General features: G+C 44.3%; 1 protein-coding gene across 2 annotated transcripts in view; it reads right to left on the bottom strand.

Moving 5' to 3' along the window:
- Window positions 1-400: 400 nt before the first annotated feature.
- Window positions 401-17285, bottom strand: part of LOC111142678 (CRK like proto-oncogene, adaptor protein) — a 41777-nt gene continuing 24892 nt past the window's right edge. For both annotated transcript variants that reach the window (XM_022495979.1, XM_022495980.1), the window contains one exon: window positions 401-3889. In XM_022495979.1, the coding sequence (XP_022351687.1) occupies window positions 3755-3889 (135 nt within the window). In that variant the 3' untranslated portion in view covers window positions 401-3754. The remainder of the gene's footprint in view (window positions 3890-17285) is intronic.

Raw genomic sequence — 17285 nt, 5'->3', positions numbered from 1 at the left:
TACCGTTCCGTCTTCCAAAGGCCGAGACTGAGCACCAGCCCCCCACAGCACCCACTGCGCCTGCACACTCTTCTGCAGGGGGGCCCCAGCTGTGGGGAAGGGCCAATGCACCAACACAAGACGCAGCATCCCCGGAGGAGTACCAGCTGTTTGTGTGTTTCACAGGCATTCGCCAGGTGTTTAACTGTTTGGGAGGCTGATGTGGGCTGAGGAGCCTGCAGGCAGCACTGAGGAGACACCGAAACACCAAAGCCGCCGCTGCCACCACCGGCTGATGCAAGTTTTATTGAGACAATGTACAAACAGGCCATGGAAACAAGGGTTCTGATGCCGGGACCAGTAACGTAAAATGAATACAAAAATAAAAAGGCACTAATCTGTTAAGAAAAGACACTCAATGTTCTAAGAATATAAGTCATTTAATACTGTTAATTTTATAGCACAAAATAAAACAAGCTATGATCCCCAAAAATAATTTTAAAAGCTTACACAGAAAATATTATTGCCTGAAGTTTATGATCTTTAAGTTACAGGTCAAAAGTTTTGTGTTGTTGTTGTCATTTTAAAACACACAGTGAAGACCGTCTAGAAGCAAGGCCACTGTTCCTCCTGCAGAGACAACGACCCTGTCTCAGGGAACTGTCCTTCTACTCCTTTAGAATATACAACCAGCTCAGTTTCCACACTGATAGCAGTTAACCAGGGACAGAGGTCTCTGGTCCCAGAGGGTGGAGTTTGAGGCAGAGCTCAGTGGTGTCCACAGAAAGCATTAGTCTTAGGTACTGTGTTAAAACAATCAAAAAGTCACTCATTTTAAGAGGTTAATGAACATAATATTAAAGGATTAAATTATAAACACCTGGCACAAAAACACATCATCCCTTTCAAAAATAAAATGGTAATATTCCTCTGAGCAAACATTACAAGAGCAGTGGCCGTCTGCCTTGGCCTGTCTTGTCTGTAAACAGCTGTAAAAGAAAGTCAGCACGGAGCCAGGGATCCTTGAGCTCCAAGGAGGGAGCAGCTGTCTTTCCCCACTTTCTGTTTTCCAACAGTGAGCACAATAGGTGTCTTGTCCGGGTGACCAAAGTTGTCAAATGGCAGCTCGCGGACACGTGCTCCTCTTCCACCGTGCCATCAGGTGGTACCACACCACAAAGAAATGACAAGGATGACTCCTGTGTTGGGAGGTCCTTCTCAGGATAAATAAGTTTTGAGTTAAACCACCAATGCCCTAGAGTTCATAATTTGTTCAGTTCCCAAGTGAGTTAATTTAACATCCAAGTATTTTCTTAAGTGACACACAGTAGACCAGAACAAGTGGCAATAATGAACAATCCTAAAAGGAGACCAACCAAGGAGCAAAGGCAGCTCCTCTGGAAGATTCGCATTGCTTTCTGAAACAGGAAGTCTTCCCCTCACTGGGGAAACCCAGGCACGAAGCTGAGGTGAGGATTTTTTTTTTTTTTTGTATATTTAGTGTGATGAAGAGAATCTCCCTGCCTGATGAAAAAAACTAGTAAGGTCCTAAGTCAAAAAGGTACTACTTTTGGCACATATCCCAAGAGTTCAGAACTCAAGGCTCACCTTATTTTGGGCTCCCTGTCTCCTAGGCAGCCCTGGAGACATGCACATGGGCTGAAGTGACAAGCAGGCTATTATGAAGCCAAAGTAGGTTTGCGGGGTGCTCGGATTCTGAAGTGGTCCACGTGACGTGGGTCTTTCTATGGGTCCGCAGACATGGATGAAGGGAAATCATGCTTCCCAAAATGACCATACATTTCTTGTACTCCAAACCAACTACTGTCACCAAAACGTGCCAAGCCCCTCAGTTAAACTTGGTTTTAAAAAGTCTTAAGGTTTGTGTCCTCTTTGAACAAGGCACAAACTCCACCTTCTGCTGACCGGCCCCCTCAGTACCGGGTCACCAGCTGCAAAGTGAACGCTGTGTCCAGGCGGACAGCGGGGATGCCACCATGCATGTGCCACTCGCTGTGGGAGCTGGGCTGGGCCTGAACTCAGAATAAGAGGCAACTACAATGGAGAGGAAGCACCTTCAGAGCAAGAGGTGGCCACAGTGCTCACTGATTAGGGAGAGCAGACTGCATTTTTCCCAGGAAAACCACAGACGGGCAGCCACAGTGATATTTTTCTCAACTGATTATTAACTTTGTCACAGAAACACTTTCAAGATTCTTTAATACGGTAGTTACCTGCCTAATGGAATACTGATTTAAAGAGAGATTGAAAAAATGGTTGCTTTGCTGGTTCTGTCACCACAAAATATGTATCACTCTAACTCAAAACCTAAGACCCCTGGGAGACAGGGCCATGGTTAGAGCAGACGCTCAGCAAATGATGCAATCACTCATTAGGTGGCTGCTACATTTCTAGGTCTGCTGTATTCATTCTGAGCTGAGGCCTGTCTTCACCAATTTCTAGAAGGGCGAGCAGACTGAATTGTATGAAGGTTCCAAAATCCTAAACTGCTATGTGCACCAGACAAGGGATCAGCCACACCTTTGTACCAAGCTGGCTTGTATGAACAGCCCTCTTTTAGCTAACAAGGAAATGTTAACATCAAATTGCTAAATGGTTAATGGTTCTTCCTAGTCACTAAAATCTTAGACATCAAATGCATGAGTCAATTTCCAGAGCCTGCATTTTCTTTGCCTCGGAGCGTCACGGATACAGAGACCGGGGAACCAGTATTAGCAGCACCATCTTTCTCTGGCAGCCTTGTAAGCGTGGGCTGCGGCAGTGAGGAGTGGGCCTCAGTGAGAAGAATTTAAAGTTTCATTAATGAATTCAATGATTCTATGAACAACCTTTTTAAAGAAACTTAATTCCTATACCTTAAAGGGGTGTATTCACTAAAAAGCTGTACAGAAAACTGGCCATGTGCTTCCCCCCATTGCTCCTATCATCATGGCAAACAAGGTAAGCAAAGCTTTCCCCAAATCACCCCCCACTCTGATGCTTTTGAGGACAACGTAATCCAAGAGGCCACGCACACAAGCTTGGCACACTACGACTGATTTTTCTGTGTGTTGTTTGCTATATGGCAAAACAGGTACAGCTGGCAACCAAGGGTTGGTGTTTTTGTTGTTTTTTTTTCATATTCCTTTAGTTACAGCAGCTTCAGTTTGGAAGCTCAGAGGCATGTGTCATTCCTTACAATATCACAAAAATCCAACCTGCTACTTAAAAACCTGTTCAGAACACACAAGTCTAATTAAGTCTTCCAAAACCAAACCAAAAAGGAAAAAAGAAGAGCCAGATTTGGGGAGTTTAGGACAGAATTCCCTCTTCTTTAAGGTTCATTTGCTCTGTTCTTCAAAGGAAAAATAAAGTGGTGACTGAGCCACTGCTTTGTGGAACAGCGACGGCAACACCTCACCATGGCCTCAAGCTCCATTTGATGAACGGGACAGAATCAGTCACAAGTACAAACAGTGATGAGAAGACAGACCCCTTCCTCCTCAACTTCTCTCCACTTGTGTGCTTCCACCAGTATTTCCAGTTTATGATCCAAAAGAACTCTAAAATCTGCTACTCTTTGACAATACAACTATGATACAAATGCCGAGGCAGCCACTGTGTGCATTCCAAATGTGTATGAGAGACCGCCACTCTGCAGAAAGCTGGACATCGGCAACGCAGTGTAACTTGCCTATGAGAGAGAATGCTTTCCCACTTCAAAGGAGACTATGACAGGCAGAACAAGGAAGCAGCAGAAAACAGGCAACAGCAATCACTCATTTTCATCAGGGTTTTGAGGGTCAATGATTTTGACATGTGTAAAGGGGAAGAGCCCTTTGCGCCCGTTCACTTCGCCTTCCCACTGGCCATTTATATTCATCCTTGTGACTTTCACAATGTCACCAACCTGTAAGGATGGAGAAAGAAGACAAAGTCAGCATTTTCTCTGTAAACTGAAGGAAAAAAAAAAAAATTAATTATTTATTTATTGAAAGGCTTACTGTTCTATCCGAAGGAACCTACAGATTTTTTTTAAGGATTTAGTTTTTTCAGTGGTCAAACCAAAATCAAGCAGTGCCAAAGACACAAGGTGCTACCAATAAGCCCAGTGTTGTCCACAGCTGGTGAGAGTGTGTATTTCTTTTTTTAAGGTTTTATTTATTTGTCAGAGAGAGAGAGAGAGAGAGAGAACACAAGCAGGCAGAGTGGCAGGCAGAGGCGGGGAAAGAAGCAGGTTCCCCACCAAGCAAGGAGCCCAATGCGGGACTCGATCCCAGGACTCCGGGATCATGACCCGAGCCGAAGGCAGCCGCCCAACTGACTGAGCCACCCAGGCACCCCTGAGAATGTGTATTAAATGAAGCAGCTTCTGAGCACAAAAGCAGCCTTTTTTTCCTCCCTATATTGGTTACTAACTCCAACAAGAAAGAAATGAACACTTAACTCTGAGAATGGTTAAAGTGAAATCGCACAAAAAAGTGTAGAAAAAAAAAAACAAAACCCCACAAAACTAGGGGCACCTGGGTGGCTCAGACAGTTAAGTGCCTGCCTTCAGCTTGGGTCATGATCCCGGAGTCCCAGGATCGAGTCCCACATCAGGCTCTGGGCTCAGTGGAGAGTCTGCTTCTCCCTCCGCCCTCACCGCCCCTCACCCCACTCCTGTGCTCTCTCTCACTCTCAAATAAATAAAATCTTAAAAAAAATTTGAAAATCTATCTCCACCCTAAATTACATGGGGGTGGAACTGCTGTCACCAAGACCTCACTCACCATGCCATCTACCCCAATGCCCAATAGCAATAATGTCTCCCTGAGTTGTTCATTCCCTGGCCTCTCTGTGGGGCCATCACAGGGGAAGGAAGCCCAGGTTTGAGCATCTTTTTAGGACTTTAAACTGCAGGGTGAAAGGAATCCTAGCTATTGTCAGAGGACAGGCACCACTCAGGGGCTGCTCAACTCATCAAAGGGAAGGCAGGAATTCTGTTTCGGAAGTGGTTTTCAAATTGTTTTGCAGACCCACAGAGCTTTAGAGAGGTGTTTTCAGGGCCCAACAAATGTCTGATTGGGATTTCAACTTAAGCCTGTATTTTATAAAGTTTTAAGAGAAGACAGTACATGGGAATGCTCTGCTGCTACATTAAGCCGTGCTGCCCCAGCTGCTTTCCATGCTCATCTTCCTTGGGATGAAGCTGCCTGTGCCATGTGTCTGTCTGACTGAAGACTCCCCAGATGACAAGGTAAAGGCTAAAAAGTCTAAAAGAGACCTATCACTACTTGCAACAAAACACATTCAGAAATAAGCTGGATGCTGAAGTGGATAGCAGACTGCACCTGTCACTCATGTTATTTCCAGTTTTTTCCTTCCCATTCTGTCAACTGTCCCAATTGCCTTTTTTTTTTTTTAAAAGATTTTATTTATTTATTTTACAGATAGAGATCACAAGTAGGCAGAGAGGCAGGCAGAGAGAGAGAGAGGAGGACACAGGCTCCCTGCTGAGCAGAGAGCCTGATGTGGGGCTCGATCCCAGGACCCTGGGACCATGACTCGAGCCGAAGGCAGAGGCTTTAACCTACCGAGCCACCCAGGCGCCCCCCCCAATTGCCTTTTTAGCTAATTCTTATAAATCTCAACTTAAAAAACATTTATACTTATAAAAAATGTTAAATCTGACAACTACGTTTCACATTATCTCATTTGGAAAAAAAAGGGTCTTCTTTAAGCTAAAGCTACTGTCCTTGGGGCACCTGGGTGGCTCAGCTGGTTAAGTGTGTGCATTTGGCTCACATCATGATCTTGGAGTCTCGGGATCAGCCCTGCGTTGGGCTCCCTGCTCAGTGGTGAGTCTATTACTCCCTCTGCCCCTCACCCCACTTGTGCTTTCTCACTCTCCCTTTCTCAAATAAAATCTTACAAACAAACAAACAAAGAAACAAATAAAGCAAGCTAGCTACTGGTCCAGCAAGCTGACTGCTGGCCTGGATTGACCACAGATCCCAGAGATGACAAGGCAGCTTTATAAGTCTACCTGTACATAGCTCTGGGCTCTAAAGCCAACCTTGGAGCCCCATCTGTCTCTCTTGGTTACTAGGTGGGCCACTGCCTTGTGAGGAAAAGGAGGTATATTTTCTGAGGAGAACCCAGAGAAGGGAGGCTATGTATGAACAGTCATTTGAATTAGTATGTAAGATGGCTAGCATGAGGGATGCCTGGGTAACTCAGTGGACTGAAGCCTCTGCCTTCGGCCCAGGTCCCGCATCAGGCTCTTTGCTGGGCAGGGAGCCTGCTTCCCTTCCTCTCTCTCTGCCTGCCTCTCTGCCTACTTGTGATCTCTGTCAAATAAATAAAATCTTAAAAAAAAAAAAAAAAAAAAAAAGATGGCTAGGAGGAGCAGAAACTCTAAAACCCGGTGATACGGTCTATAAAACAGAAATAAACAAGAAACAGAAAGCCAAAGAAAAAAACAAAAGGGGCTCCTGGGCAGCTCAATTGGTTTGGGGGGCGAGCAGAGGGTATCTGACTCTTGGTTTCAGCTCAGGTCATCGAGCCCCTGTGTCAGGCTTCCCACTCATTGGGGAATCTGCTTTTACCCTCTCTCCCTCTGCCCCTCCTCCAGCTCATGCTTTCTCTAAAATAAATATATCTTGTGGGGGGGCGGGGAGTAAGGTGCCTAAGATGAGAAAAACTTCAGAGACCCAAACTCCAGACTCCAATACTTATTTAGACCATGGCCCAAACAGAGGATAGCCATTTCTTTCTTTCAAGATTTTATTTATTTGAGAGAGAGAGCGGGACAGAGGGAGAGAATCGGAAGCAGACTCCACACTGAGCACAGAGCCTAACACAGGGCTGGATGCTTAACCAACTGTGCCATCCAGGCACCCCAAGATCACCCATTTTTTTTTTTTTTTTTTTTAGATGTTATTTATCTGAGAGAGAGAGCGAGCGAGCGAGCATGAGAATGGGGTGAGGGGCAGAGGGAGAAGCAGACTCTATGAAGAGCAGGGAGCCCAATGTGGGGCTCGATCCCAGGACTCCAGGATCCTGACCTGAGGTGAAGACAGCACCAAAAAATAAGTCCCTTTACAGGGAGGTCTGGAGATATGTTGCTTAGATGACTGAGTGCCTCTCTACACAGGCCACTGGGAAGCAGACAGCTTAATGTTTTGTCAATGTCTTCCAAGTTTGTAAACTTGATTTTGTTCTGATGTAACCCCATACCAATATGAAAGTGGTTCACGCCGCTTAGAGCCGGTGGGAAGGTTCAAAGAGGACAGAGAAGGAAACATGCCCCTGTGGAGTATGCTACACAGACCTGGTTTCCAATTCAATGGAAACAGGAAAATGAACAGCAGGAGTTGGGACCTGTTTTCACAGAGGTTTTTACCTGCAGACCTTCTTCAGAGATGTTACCATCTCTCGATCCTCAAAGGTACACCACCCTCCTACAAGGCAGAGGTAAAAGCCAGCAGCGTCCAATCCTGGCCATCTGTGTCCCTGCCACCTTGCATAGTGCAAAGGCAGCATGGCCCAACTGGGACCACTCGACCTCCCGCTCTCAGTCTCTGCTCACCAAGACAGCCACTGTTTTTCATGCTCTATCTTCACAACATTCCCCCTTGTGAACCCAGACTGGCTGCTCTGAGTTGTCTACCTCTCCATCCTCCAGTTTTTTATTTTACCATTTTACTTGTGATTCTCCAAACCTACTGAGAAAAATGCAGTCACCACATTTAGGTGGAAAACAGCACTATTAACAAATGAAACTTCTCACCTTGTGGAAACCAGCCTTAATACTTGGTAAAATGAGAAAATGAGGCTCCCTGGTTAGAACACAGTATAAATAAGAAAAAACAAATTGCCCTAAGTTCCTGCCTAAATTCTGATTCAAACTCTATTATTTAGGAGCACCATTAATTCAACTCAGTGGTAGGATGGCTTATAAAGAGTTAATCTGATGGGCGCCTGGGTGGCTCAGTGGTTAAGCCTCTGCCTTCAGCTCAGGTCATGGTCTCAGGGAATTCAGAGCCCCACATCAGGCTCTCTGCTCAGCGGGGAGCCTGCTTCCCCCCCCAACCCGCCTGTCTCTTTGCCTACTTGTGATCTCTCTCTCCCTGTCAAATAAATAAAATCTTAAAAAAAAAAAAAAATCTGGTAAGTAAGAATTAAGATTCTAGGGCGCCTGGGTGGCTCAGTCAGTTAAGCACCTGACTCTTGACTCAGCTCAGGTTGTGATCTCAGGGTCATGACATTGAGCCCCATGTCAGGCTCCACGCGTAGCACAGAGCCTGCTTGAAATTCTCTTTCTCCCTCTGCGTGCCCCCCTCCCGCTCACATTCGCATCCAACTCTCTCAAATAAATAAATATATTCCTAAAAAAATTCGATTCTTAAAAATTTTTATTTTTTAAAGTAAGCTCTAGGCCCAGTGTAGGGCTTGATCCCATGACCCCAAGACCAAGAGTTGCATTTCCACCGAATGAGCCAGCCAGGTCCTCAAGAATTAGACTTCATATGATGAGAAGTTCTGAGACAAAAATAAAATGCCCAATACTAGATACGTATAGGAGAAAGGGTGTAAAAAGCAACTCATGTATTTACAGATTACATTATTATAATTATTTTCAAATTTATGTCACAGGTTCAACTGAAACACTTCAGTTGGTTGAACAATTAAAATTATCATTTTTATTTTATTTTAAAAAAAGATTTTGTTTATTTGTCAAAGAGATAGAGGGGAGTGTGCACAAAACAGGGGGGAGTAGCAGGCAGAGGGAGAAGCAGCCTCCTCACTGAGCAAGGAGCTCGATGCAGGACTTGATCCCAGAACCCTGGGATCATGACCTGAGCCAAAGGCAGATGCTTAATGGACTGAGCCACCCAGGTGTTCCAAACAATTAAAATTTAAAGGTAAAGACTGAGCATTCTATTTTTGAGATTTGCATTAAAAATAAAGTTAAAGGGGCGCCTGGGTGGCTCAGTGGATTAAAGCCTCTGCCTTCAGCTCAGGTCATGATCCCAGGGTCCTGGGATCGAGCCCCGCATCGGGCTCTCGGCTCAGCAGGGAGCCTGCTTCGTCCTCTCTCCTCTCTCTCTGCCTGCCTCTTTGCCTATTGTGATCTCTGTCAAATAAACAAATAAAATCTTAAAAAATAAATAAATAAATAAATAAATAAAGTTTAAAAAAATTTGTAAAATACCCAGTGGAAAAAAATTACAACTAAAAACACATTTTCTCTGGTGTTGTCTTAAAAGGAAATAACAATTAGAGAGAATAAACAGATTTAATAATAAAAATTGAGTTTTAATATATTTGGGACATATTAAAGACTTTTGAAATATAGACTGTTTATAGATAATTAGTGCTTGGAGTCCAAGTATTGCTCTTTCTCCAAGTCATAATATTTTAATTTATAGATAGTAGAAAGAAAATATCTTTTTTATTCCTATCTGGGAAAAATCATACATATGTTTTTGATAATTATGAAAAATTTCATGTCCTATAAAGTGGACCAAGGAGTTAGTTTTATTATTATTATTATTATTATTTTTGAGAGAGAGAGAGAGCACGCATGGGAGTGGCTGGGCAGAAGGAGAGAGAGAGAGACTCTTAAGCAGGTTCCACATCCATGCAGAGCCTGGCACAGGGCTCCACCTCACAACCCTGAGATCATGACCCGAGTGGAAATAAAAAAAAAAATCAAAATCAAAAGAGTTAACTGACTGAGCTACCCAGGCAAACCCAAGGAGTTAAGTATAATTTACATATTCTTCTTCTACCTTACAGAAGTCACAAAACAGGAAAACCCTAATTATATTGTTTCTAACAATGAAAATTTTCAGATCTGTGTATAAGGGAAGTTCTAATGTGAATAAAGAACATTGAGTTATAGTAGAGACTTTGTAGAAATCACACAGCTGGAAGCTGAAGTTGATGGAAACCTGGAAAAATGGCTTACATCCAATCTTATTCCGTTAAAAAGTAGTAACGTTTAAGCACAAACATAAGATACAGTAAGAGTGAACATGCAAATTAAAATTAGGTCTGCTCAGTGGGAAGAGAGAAACCTTCTGCATGCAGGAGCTACTAGGATGCTACAATCTAGACCCCTGCATAAGGGCCACATCCCTCAATTTCCTCGAACTCTTCAGTGCACCTGTTCTAGACCCTTGGCCTCTTTGAGCCTATCTCATGTCTGGAGCTCAATGAGGCTGATGAGATGAGGTGCTTCATTGTCTGGCCTTTCTCTCCGCCATACAATTCCTTCCTTATCTCCCTTTCATCTAAGAAAACAGACTGCCTCTGTCTTTATTTTTAAAATAATGAAATGGGGGGTGCCTGGGTGGCTCAGTCAGTCGGGCGTCGGGCTCTTCATCTCAGTTCAGGTCATGATCTCATGGGTCATGGGATGGAGCCTGCCCACATCTGGTTCCCCTCAATCAGCTTGAGGATTCTCAGCCTCTATCAGCCCCCTGCACTCACACGCACTCCCTCCCTTTCCCTCTAAAAATAAATACATAAATCTTTAAATAATGAAATAGGAAAGAAAAGTCATGGACAGAAAACCATTGGTATCATTCTAAATTGACTTCTAGTTATTATTAATAATCACAAAGAAAATACAATTAATGCATTAAAACAGACAACAAGGCAAGGACAAGTAAGAGGATGTGTGAGTATATAGCTGTAGAGAGAATTCTGTGAGGAAAGGGAAGGGGAACCAGGGGAGCAAACACCCAGGTGGACTTTGCTATATACAAAGGGACGATGGCCTTAGGGCATCTGTACAGTCTGTAAGTAGTAGGCTGGCACTCAGAGCCAGATCAAATTCTGCCAAGATATTGTAAGAAAAAAAAGGCTAAGGGAAGAATGAGCACAAACTGAAAAGAAACAAAGCTACAGTTTGGGGCCGATGAGTGTTGTTGACAGATACTGGGCCCTGCAACTTCAGTTTTTGTTTGCTTCACTCATTTGATGTCCTACAAAAAATACTTTGGAATACTGTCATTTCTACCTATGCTTTCTCTATCTTCAACTGGACTCCAGATGCCCAGAGAGCATATATTTTGCCTGAAGTCTGCAATCTTAGCCTGCCCTGGCTGACATTTGATAAATGTGAAAGAAAACAAAGTCTCACTTTCCTGAAAACCTGGCCTGGGGCAGCCCTCTCCCACATCTTGGGTGAGCGCATCCCTCAAGCCTGCGGGCAAGAAACATGCTCTGACCCTCCGCTAATGCCCCCCTCCTCGGTTTCCCCAGCCTCTTACTACCTGGCTCTAAGTATAGCCATCCTGCCCTGATCTGCCTTCCGGCATCTAATGTTACCCCAGCCTAACCAGCCCAGCTCCCAATCACCCTACTTTCCTACAGCCAGACCGTGCCTACCACATTTGACTACTGCTCCCACCATTTCAGCGAGGAGCACCTGACAGTCCAAACTCAATAGCGCAAGTCCAGTTCTCTCCCTCCAATGCTCCAAGGCATCTGAAGTAGGAGACTTCACTTGCCCCTTCTCACTCCCTGCTGCTCAGCTCTTCTTTTTTGTGGTATTCTATAAAATAACACTACTATCAGGTGGGTACTTCCCATCTGGCATTTGTGGAAAGCAAGGCTTTGTGAAGCCAGGTGCCTTATTCTCCAGGATTCTGGCAGACTCGCCCAAGGAGCCTCCATTCTCTGCTCTGCCATGGTCACCTCTCCACCCCCAACACACACCACACAGCACTCTCTGAAGAAGGCCATTTGTTTTGCTTATTTTGCACTCCATGTCACAGGTCTCTTGTAAACTACTTTCTGGAGAAGTCTGCAGAATCACAGTTAAAGAGACAAGAGAAAAACTATAGGTTGATGTCCCCCATCTGATAGATGGCCAAGCAGAGAAGCAAGGTGTTGGGAGAACAGAAGTGATAGGCACAGGATCTAAAGACAGTAAAAGACCTTTAAAAAAGACAAACAGAACTGGGTCACTGCTTTGCTTTTTAAACCTCCCAACACCTTTTATCTGCCTAAGAGCAACATCCCAACTCCAGTCTTCAAGGCTCTGCCTCATCTGGGTCCTGACTCCTCCCATCTCTGACCTCAATTCACGCCTCTCTGCTCCTCCCCTCCAAGCTACACTGACTTTGTTTTAGTTTCTCAAACTTGCCAATCTCTGCCCCAGATATGGACTATATGACAGACACAAGGACATGATATAGATACAATTCTACAACTGCACATCTTTTTTTTTTTTTAAAGATTTTATTTATTTATTTGACTGAGAGAGATCACAAGCAGCAGAGAGGCAGGCAGAGAAAGAGGGGGAAGCAGGCTCCCCACAGAGCAGAGAGCCCGATGTGGGGCTCAATCCTAGGACCCTGGGATCATGACCTGAGCCAAAGGCAGAGGCTTTAACCCACTGAGCCACCCAGGCGCCCCTACAACTGCACATCTTAAGACACAGCTGCCCAGAATCGTCAAGCTGGTCCTAAAAAACCTTGGATCTCTGCTCTTCTTCCACAGTTGGAGACACGTAATCAACTCTGATCAAAAAATAAAAAAACAAAACAAAAAAATCCTAAGGACAACCCAAGCCACCTTATAAAGCTGCACATGCAGACAATGAGTGTGGGAAAGCTCTCCAGGCAGTCACCACTACAGATGGAATATTTATTCTACTCAGAGCAGTGGACTAGAGGTTCTATATTGTGTATTCAGGATACATAAAGATACAACTTGAATTATCAGAACTACCTAAAACTAAGGTCTAAGATCTACAACAACAGGGCATAAGCAATCTCTTATATGCTTAAAACAGCTATAAAGTGGCACTGTGGTGGCCTGTGCTATGAACTCTGCTGCGGGCTGGAACTGGACTGGTGCCCTATGTGACCACGGCAAACGGCTCAAGCTGTCCGAGTCTCAGTTTCCTTCTGACTTTGAAAGTTTTTTTTTGTTTGTTTTAAAGATTTTATTTATTTATTTGAGGGAGAATGAGTGAGAGAGAGCATGAGAGAGGAGAAGGTCAGAGGGAGAAGCAGAATCCCCAAGGAGCTGGGAGCCCGATGCGGGACTCGATCCCGGAAGTCCGGGATCATGACCTGAGCCGAAGGCAGTTGCTCAACCAACTGAGCCACCCAGGCGCCCTGTTTGTTTTAAAAGATTTTATTTATTTATTTAACAGAGAGAGAGTGTGCCCGAGAGCATACAAGCACAAGTGGAGATGGGGGAGGGCAGAGGAAAAGGGAGGAGAAGGCTCCCCCCTGAGTAGAGAGCTTGATGGGAGACCCATCCTAGGAGCCCAGGACCTGGGATCATGACCTGAGCCAAAGGCACATGCTTAAGCAACTGACCACCCAGATGCCCCTGAAAGGTTCTTGTAGGGATGCCTGGGTGGCTCAGTCAGTTAAGCAACTGCCTTCGGCTTGGGTCATGATCCCAGGGGTCCTGGGATCCTGGGACTGAGTCCTGCATTGGGTTCCTTGCTCAGCAGGGAGCCTGTTTCTCCCTCTGTCTGTTGCTCCCCCTGCTTGTGTGGGCTCTCTCTCAGACGCATAACTATAAATAAAAACTAAAAAAAAAAAAAAAAAAAAAAAAGGTTCTTGTAATAACTAAAGAAGTATTACATGGGAACTGTGAACCAGGACACCCAGCTAAGTAACTGGTAGCAGTTATCAGAGTGGGGATTCCTGAATGGAACCCAACCCCACACCCATGGTAGTCACTGCCCTCTGGAAGCACTGGAATCAGCATGGAGAAGCACTGTACTAAGTGGGTTTCAACCTTGTTAGTAACATGGGTCCTCTCAAAACCGATGACTGGTTGGGAAGGATGCCATATGTTAGAATGAGGAGATAAGGGGCAGGCCTGAAAAGCAGGGGTCTAATAAATTACTGTGATGGAGGGGTGCCTGGGTGGCTCCGTCGTTAAGCATCTGCCTTTGGCTAAGGTCATGATCCCAGAGTCCTGGGATCGAGCCCTGCATCGGGCTCCCTGCTCTGCAGGGAGTCTGCTTCTCCCCCTCCCACTCCCCGTCTGTGTTCCCTCTCTTGCTGTCTCTGTCAAATAAATAAAATAAAATAAAATAAAATCTTAAAAAAAAAAAAATTACTGTGATGGATACCAAGCAGCTGAGGAAGACAACGGGAATATGGAGAAGATAAGCCGAGTACTGAAACTGCAAAGAACATTCAAACCTCACGCCTTCTAATTAATTTGTGATTCTGACAGTCTTTACAGGATGCTTCCTACACCATTCTACATCACCGATTTTATAAAAGTTACTGCATTATCTAGTGCAGCTCAGTTCTCATCCTCAAGGAACCTCTGTTTTCACTGTGGGATAGACAATAATCTGTCCAGATGTGGTAGATGCTCAATAAATCTTTGTTAGGGAATAAAGAAAAGCAGAAAGTGGAAGAAAAACAGTACCAAGAAGTCCATGCTGCAGAGCCCAGGAGCAGGGAGCTACTGCCTTTTTTTTTTTTTTTTTTTTTAAAGATTTATTTATTTGACAGAGATCACAAATAGGCAGAGAGGCAGGCAGAGAGGGAGGGAAGCAGGCTCCCCGCTGAGCTGAGAGCCCGAAGCCGGGCTCGATCCCAGGACCCCGGGATTATGATCTGAGCCAAAGGCAGAGGCTTTAACCCACTGAGCCACCCAGGCGCCCCAGGGAGCTACTGCTTTGACCCAGGGAACCTTGACTAGTAGAGATAAGTCAGTCAAGGTTCAGGCTAGGAAGAAAGAATGAATAGGAGACACATCTGAGGGTCATCTGACCATTAATGCCTCATTCTGGCCTTGCAGGAGCTCTCACATGTCAAAACATAACATGTCATTCCTCATGCTATTGCTAGCTTAGTCCAAGGCCCTTCCCATGGGGAACAAGCCCTAGGACACCAACACAGGAAAGATGCCCTGGCTGTGTTATGCTGCCAGGCCCACAGGCCTGGATGTGGACCAGCTTCTTCACAGATCCACTAAAGAATGCTTGGGCTCAGATCCTAAAATGCCATCTTGCTGCTCCTCTCATCACGCCCGATTCTGGTACAATGCCCTCCTTTGGCTTCAGGGTAGGACTGAGCCCACAGAACCACTCACTTCTGAGAGCAGATTGATCAAACTCTGATCGAAGTTGGTGGATATCAACTCAGTTCAGGGAGCACTCTAAGCCTGAAACAGGAACATGTGGCTGATCCTATCAACAGATCAAGAGGAGACACATAACTTACTAAATGTCACCCTATGACAATCTTTATCATTACAAGAAGTGCCACACTATTATTATCTTTGTGCCTGGCTACACTCAGCACTTGTGAAGTACACATATCAACTCTAAAATTAAGCACACACCAGTACAACACTAACCAGTCCCATTCTTTGTGTCTAATGAGGACCACGCAAGAAGGCAAGAGGGCACTTCCTGATGCTAGCAATAGTTTCCATCTTTCTACTTGTCCAGAGCATACACAGAAGGGCTCTGACAAAAACTCTACTGCCTGACTTTTGGCACCTGATTCCAAGAGAAGTCAAAGCCCTGGAGGGCCCAAGCACTGGCTATCAGTAGCTTTCTGCCTCCCCAGTCTCCATTATACTCTCAGGTTACATAAAAATAAAATCAGGAGCACAATGGATTAAAATGGAATCAGAAGTTCTAACTTGGGTGACATGAATATATCTCAGAAATCAAAGAACATCCTGAAAGTATACAGAGAATTGTATGTAAGTGCATAAAGTATGTTGTTTTCCTGCAGAAAGCTTTCATCGATTCTAAAAGGGGTCCATAACCCAAAAAAGGTATAAAACACAACAATCCATGTCCTGCAACCACCAGGCAGTTTTAATCCTGCGATCTGTGGCTTTCATTCATTTACTTGTTCAACAAATAGTGATCATTTATGTGCCAGGCTGAGGCTAGATACAACAGAGAACAAATCGGACAACAGCCCTGCCCTCATGGAGCTGGCCTGGGGTTGTCACCTGTTTCAACACTTCCCCTTGTGCTCTCCCAGTCCCAGTACCTGAATCAAAGCTCCCAGAGCTGAAGAGGCTATTTTAGGGGCTACAACCTTCCTTGTCCGTGGGCTCTGAGTAGCAGACAAGTAGTCTCATGCACTCTATCCTACTACCAATGCTACATACTGGTTTTTAATATTGAAGACTTATTCTGTTCCTTGAAATTCCCATTAACTTTCAGGGCAGCAACTCGATTTTTAAGAGGGCTGCTTACCAGTTGACACTTCTTATGAAAACAGGGATTTTATTTTAAGATGGGCCAGGGGTTAAAGGTATCAAAGGCCAGTATGCTGTGATTCAAGAGAATGTGGGCTATGGGAAGAAAGAAGTAAAACTTATCTCCATTTGCAGATGACGGGATCCTATATATAGAAAATTCCAAAGATTCCACAAGAAAGAATTTTATTAGACCTAATAAAATTCAGCACAGTTACAGGGTACAAGATCAACACACAAGTACCAGTTGTGTTTCTATAAACCAGTAATGAACAATTCCATTTAGGGGTACCTGGCTGGCTCAGTTGATGGAACATGTGACTCTTATTGATCCTGGGGCTGTGGGTTTGGGCCCCATGCTGGATGTAGAGATTACTAAAAAAAAAAAAAAAAAAATCTTAAGCAACAAAAATACAGGGGCACCTGGGTGGCTCAGTAGGTTAAGCATCTGGATTCGGCTCAGGTCACCATCCCAGGGTCCTGGGACTGAGTCCTTTATCATGTTTGCTGGCTCAGCAGAGATCCTGCTTTTCCCTCTGCCGGCCATTCCCCCTGCTTGTGCTCTTGCTTGCTTGCTTGTTGACAATAAAATATTAAAAAAAACAAACAAACCCAAAACATGATTCCATTTACAGTGGCATCTAAAAGAATAAAATAACTGGGAATAAATTAATAGTGTGTTTTACCAGAGGAAAACATGGAACACTACAAAATGTTGCTGAAAAATATTAAAGATTTAGGTAAATGGCAAGACATCTTGTGTTCACAGACAAGAAGCCTTAGTATTATCAAGACGTCAACACTAATCAGAGATCTACAAATTCAACACAATCTCTATCAAAATTCTGTTTTTGCAGAACTGGAAAAGCTGATCTTCAAATACACATGGAACTCCAAGATAGCCTGAACAGCTAAAACAATCTTGCAAAAGAAGAACAAAGTGTAAGACTCATACTTCTGACTTCACAACTACTACACAAAGCTGTAGTAAACAAAAACAGTGTGGTATTGGCATACAGACACACATATAGACTAATGGAATAGAGAGTTCAGAAGTAAACACATACATTTATGACCAAATGATTTTTTAAAAAGAT

Source organism: Enhydra lutris, unplaced genomic scaffold, assembly GCF_002288905.1.
Source record: "Enhydra lutris kenyoni isolate GAN:26980312 unplaced genomic scaffold, ASM228890v2 scaffoldscaffold8, whole genome shotgun sequence".
NCBI classification, from domain to species: domain Eukaryota; kingdom Metazoa; phylum Chordata; class Mammalia; order Carnivora; family Mustelidae; genus Enhydra; species Enhydra lutris.
This window is presented reverse-complemented; position numbering and strand designations above follow the sequence as displayed.